General features: G+C 36.1%; 1 protein-coding gene across 1 annotated transcript; it reads left to right on the forward strand.

The window, feature by feature from the left end:
• Window positions 1-495: 495 nt before the first annotated feature.
• On the forward strand, window positions 496-4,784 carry LOC115711704 (zinc finger CCCH domain-containing protein 30). The gene is made up of 3 exons (XM_030640090.2): window positions 496-653; window positions 778-812; window positions 1,841-4,784. The coding sequence occupies exon 3, from the start codon at window positions 1,873-1,875 to the stop codon at window positions 4,072-4,074; it is 2,202 nt and encodes a 733-aa protein (XP_030495950.2). The 5' UTR covers window positions 496-653; window positions 778-812; window positions 1,841-1,872; the 3' UTR covers window positions 4,075-4,784.
• The last annotated feature ends 517 nt before the right edge of the window (window positions 4,785-5,301 follow it).

The following is a 5,301-nucleotide window of genomic DNA, read 5'->3' on the forward strand; positions in this document are numbered from 1 at the left end:
TGAACTTTATTTTCAGTCTTGTAAACTATTCAGAATTTTAAAAAAATTACAAGTAATCCTAAATAATTATAATATGTATAATCATAAAAAATAGACTATTTTTTTCTCAATATCAAAATAAAACTAGAGTTATACTACAAAACTTCCATTGTGCCCTTCAATTTCTTTATCTTAAAATAATTGTATGAAGTAAACATTTCCTTAAATTTCAATTAATTATTTTTCATTTTGATATTTCATTTTCAACCATAATAGGTCTCTTCTTCTTCTTACAATTACTAAATTAATTTTTGACTACAAAAAATATTTTCCTAAAAATCCCAATAAATCCCATTGGCGGAACTGAAACCCAAAATAAAAAATAAAAAATAAAAAAATAATTTGACTTGAATTTGGACTTAATTTGAATTTCATTTGGTGTGCATTTCGATGCTTTTTTTTATTTAATTTAATTTATATTTCTATTTTTTCTAAAATTAATTAATTAATTAATTAAAACAAATATATTTTCTTCTCTTTTTCTCTGTTCATTTTCATTTCATTTGAATTTCATTTCTCAAAAACGTTACTCTCTTTCTCTCTCTTCTCTCTCTCCTCTGAAACTCTCTCTCTCTTTCTCACCATCTTTATGTGATTCCTCGGTCTCATCGATGGTAATGGAAAAGCTTTAGATTTTGTTTCTTATGTATGGAAAAATGGTCAATCTTTGAGTTTTTGGATCGATGATGATATATTTTTTTTACTGATTGATTCTTTGTTTACTTCGTTTTTTTTTAGGTCTGCTTTCGATCTTCGGTTCAGACTGAGAATCGGTGAGTGTTTTTGTTTATATATGTTTTATTCATTGCTTATTTTGAAGTTTTTGTGCCCTAATAAACGAAGTCTTGCTTTTTTCTCATTAGGTTGACTTGAATACTCTTGTAAGCTGTTGAGGATTTTGATTTTGAGCTTCAAGTGTTTTGATGTTAATGAACAAATTTTTACTGTTGAAGTGGTTTTTTATTATTATTATTATGAGATTTGATTTTATCGTTATTGATTTCACATTATGCTTTATGTGTTTTTGTTTATTATGATTTGGTTCTTTGATTTGTAATATCATGGAAGAAGATGACTTTTTTGTTTGTTGAGAATAAGAATAAACTTATGTGTCAAAAACTTCAGATAAACAAATGGTGATATATTCGTTTCAGATGATTCTAGATTACTTTGGATTTGTTCTGTGGCCGGCCTTGTGAGTAGATTCCCTGTTTCTATCATATGTTAAAGTTACACTCCTTTTTTTGTTGTGTGTGTCTCTGTGTTCTTCACTTTATTGGGTTTTGAGAATTTAGTTTGAGGTCAGGTTGTGCTTTATACGGTATATTTGATTTTGTCATGATTCTTTATATGTTGCCGTCTTGCTTGTTTGTTCTTGTTGATTAGTCTCCCCTTTCTATTAGTTTTCTATAACTAGGATTTTCTAAATTAAGGGAGTTGAAAGATTGAATTTTTTCAGTAAGATAACAATATATCTATATCTATATATATTTATGTAGTGTGTTTGCACTCTTGGGTTGGACTTGCTTCCTTTTATGTTCGTTTTGTGACTTGGTTTTATCTGTTGCTGGAACTCAAAAAGCTTTTGATTTGTACTCGTGCTCATTCTCTAAATTTGTTCTGTGATTTTTGGTATGCTTTTCCCTCCATCTGGTATTATTAGTTACTTTGTTATAGTTTTCTGGGACCAATGGTTCTAGTAGTTGCCTCATTTGTCTTCATGTGTTCTACTTTTGGTATGCACTTTTCGTTTAATATATAATAATCTTTCCTTGTTTTTGTTTTCTTTTGGATTTTTCAGCATCTTGAAACAAAAATTTCGCTAACTGAAGTATGTGTAGTGGTCCAGAGAGTTCAAAATCTTCATCTTCTTCATCTACTGCCGAAACTGCGTCTAACACCAAAGAAATGAATGGTCTTATTGTTAAAACTGAAGATTCTCTAAGTAATTTACTGGAACTTGCATCTGATAATGATGTTGACGGCTTTAAGCGCTCAATTGAGCAGGATTCTTCTTCAATTAACGATGTTGGAGTCTGGTATAGCCGCCGTAAAGGTGCCAAGCACATTGTTTCTGAGTATAGAACTCCATTAATGGTTGCTGCCACTTATGGTAGTGTTGATGTGCTGAAGCTTGTGCTCTCGTGTCCTGAGGTTGATGTAAATCTATCTTGTGGTGTGCACAAAAGTACTGCTCTTCATTGTGCTGCTTCTGGTGGATCTGTTAATGCTCTCGATGTTGTCAAGCTGCTTTTATCTGCTGGTGCTGATCCAAACTTGATGGACGTCAATGGTCATCGCCCTGTTGATGTGATTGTCATTCATCCAAAGCTGCAAGGCATGAAAGCTATATTTGAGGAGCTATTGTCAAAAGATGCTTTTGGTGGCTCTGGTGTTGGTGAACACCCTATGCATCTGTCCATTAATTGCTCGAAGTCAGATTCATCAACACTTTCTTCTTCTCCTGACAATGAAGTGCGCTCTCCTCACTCAGTTTCATCTCCTGTGATTTCCAAGATGTCTGATCTGCCTCATATCTCTACACTTGAGAAAAAGGAGTATCCAATCGATCCTTCCATCCCCGACATCAAGAACAGCATTTATGCAACGGACGAATTTCGCATGTTCTCTTTTAAGGTTCGACCATGTTCACGAGCGTATTCACATGATTGGACTGAATGCCCTTTTGTTCATCCAGGAGAAAATGCTCGAAGGAGAGATCCGAGGAAGTTCCACTACAGCTGTGTTCCCTGTCCTGAATTCAGGAAAGGAGCTTGTAGGCGTGGGGACTTGTGTGAGTATGCTCATGGCGTGTTTGAGTGCTGGCTGCACCCAGCTCAGTACCGTACCCGTCTCTGTAAGGATGGTACCAGCTGCAATAGAAGGGTATGCTTTTTTGCCCACAGAACTGAAGAGCTTCGACCTTTGTATGTCTCCACTGGATCTGGAGTCCCTTCGCCACGTGCATCAGCATCTGGTCCAAATGGACCTAGTGTTATGGACATGGCTGCTGCGTTGAGTCTCTTTCCCGGCTCTCCATCATCAGTCTCTGGCATGTCTCCCTCTCCCTTTACGCAGCCCATGTCACCTTCAGCAAATGGTATGTCCCATTCCTCAATGGCTTGGCCGCAGCCTAATGTCCCAACGCTTCATCTCCCTGGAAGTAACCTTCAATCAAGCCGACTGAGATCTTCACTCAGTGCTCGTGACATACCACCTGAGGATTTGAACATGTTGCTTGAACTCGATGCCCAACAGCAGCTTTTTAATGACATGAACTGTTTTTCTCAGCCTAGGATGAGTTCTGCTTCAGTCAATCGTTCTTGTCGGTCAAAAACATTAACACCTTCCAACCTCGAAGAGCTCTTTTCTGCTGAGATCTCTTCATCACCTCGATACTCTGACCATATGACAGCTTCCACATTTTCCCCTACTCGTAAATCAGCGTTGCTAAACCAGTTTCAACATCAGCAGCAGTGCATGCTATCACCAATTAACACTGCTGTTATGTCACCCAAAACAGTGGACCACCCTCTTTTACAGGCTTCATTTGGTGTTCAATCTCCTGGAAGGATGTCTCCTAGGAGTGTTGAGCCAATCTCACCAATGAGTGCACGCCTCTCTGCCTTTTCGCAGCGTGAGCAACAGCAGCACCAGCAGCAACTGCGCAGCCTCAGCTCAAGGGAACTTGGATCGAACCACACTTCATCAGTTGTCGGTTCCCCTGTAAATTGGTCTAAATGGGGTTCTCCCAACGGAAAGTTGGATTGGTCTGTCAACAACGGAGAAGACCACAATCGAATGAAAAGATCTTCTTCACTCGAATTCGGAAACAACAATGGGGAGGAGCCAGACCTGTCGTGGGTCCAGTCTCTTGTCAAGGAATCACCACCTGAGATGATGAAAGATAAGGCGGCACCTTCAGTTACAAATGGTGCCCCAGCATCCGGTGAGGGTCTGAATTCCAAATCCAAAATCGAGTCCATCGATCACTCTGTTTTAGGAGCTTGGGTTGAACAGATGCAGCTAGCTTGATTGATTGATCATCAGTTCTTAGTCTAGCAAAAGTGAACAAAAAAATCATTTTACTCAGTGGATATAGATTCAGATGGTATATATGTATGTTTCATTTTTTCCATTCTCGGGGGTCATTTTGTTGTGGAGGGAAAGACAGACAACAAACAGGTAATATCGAAAAAAAAGGTAACTAAACTATAGGTAAAAATTTCGAAGGAGAAGGTCTACTAGGATGGCTCAAAAAGTTTCACAAGATTATTCATTTCTTACCATATATTCTTTGTAGCAGAGATTGGAAAAAAGGAAGAAGGCTCTCTCTCTCACTCACTCTCTCACTCTGGCTAGTATTAAAAGGAACCAGTTGGGTTAGGTATTCTTCCATTACTCTGTTTCTAGAATTATTTATATATTTTTTTGTCTTTAAATTTCATCTTCAAAGAGGTTCCATTGTCCATGGAACAAGAGCTTTGTATTCTAAAGACCCTCTTTTTTTTTTGTTCTTTTGCTCTAATGTTTTTTTGGAATATTGTATTATTAATTACTCTATATAATTTTGACTGAACAAAAAAAAAACAAGAAAATGAATCAGTGGGGGGAAGTAGTTTATATTTCTTTTAGAAAAGACTTAAAGAAATATTTGAAAAACTAAAACCCCCCATTTTTAGATTCATTTCCAAGTTCAAAGTTATTCTTCTTATTAATATCAATACCATTATTATTATTATTATGATTTATATGAATAGGTTGTTGTGCTATCTTATCTGTATAATTAATTATCATACATGGATTGGATTCTTTCCCAATCTTTATTATTAAAAAAAATAAAATGGGAATGAATGTGCATGTTTTGTGGTGCCAAGTGCTAACCACTCATCCCATAAAGTTGGTGGGTGGGTGGGTGAGTGAGTGAAATGAGAGACTTTAATTATTCATATGATATGATATGATATATATATTTATATGAATATATATATGATATGTCCAGTTTGTGGGGCCTATCAATCTTTGATAGGTCGGTGGAGTAGACCTTGAACTTGACCATTTAGGTTACTTCCTTTTAAAGTGTTTTAATGGTTGTTTGTCTTAAAGCATCCATCATTAATATTTTAATATAATAATTAATAATGTCATATTGGTAATTTAATGTTCAATACAGGTCACTATCATATGATGTGATTCCATATCCCTTGATTTACTGCACTTAAATATATTATTGTAATAATAGTCTTCTTGACTCTTGAGAAT

The sequence above is a fragment of the Cannabis sativa genome, chromosome 3 (genome assembly GCF_029168945.1).
Source record: "Cannabis sativa cultivar Pink pepper isolate KNU-18-1 chromosome 3, ASM2916894v1, whole genome shotgun sequence".
NCBI lineage: Eukaryota > Viridiplantae > Streptophyta > Magnoliopsida > Rosales > Cannabaceae > Cannabis > Cannabis sativa.

Coding starts and splice junctions, on each gene's coding strand:
- LOC115711704 (XM_030640090.2), top strand. CDS start 1,873: ATGTGTAGTGGTCCAGAGAGTTCAAAATCTTCATCTTCTTCATCTACT.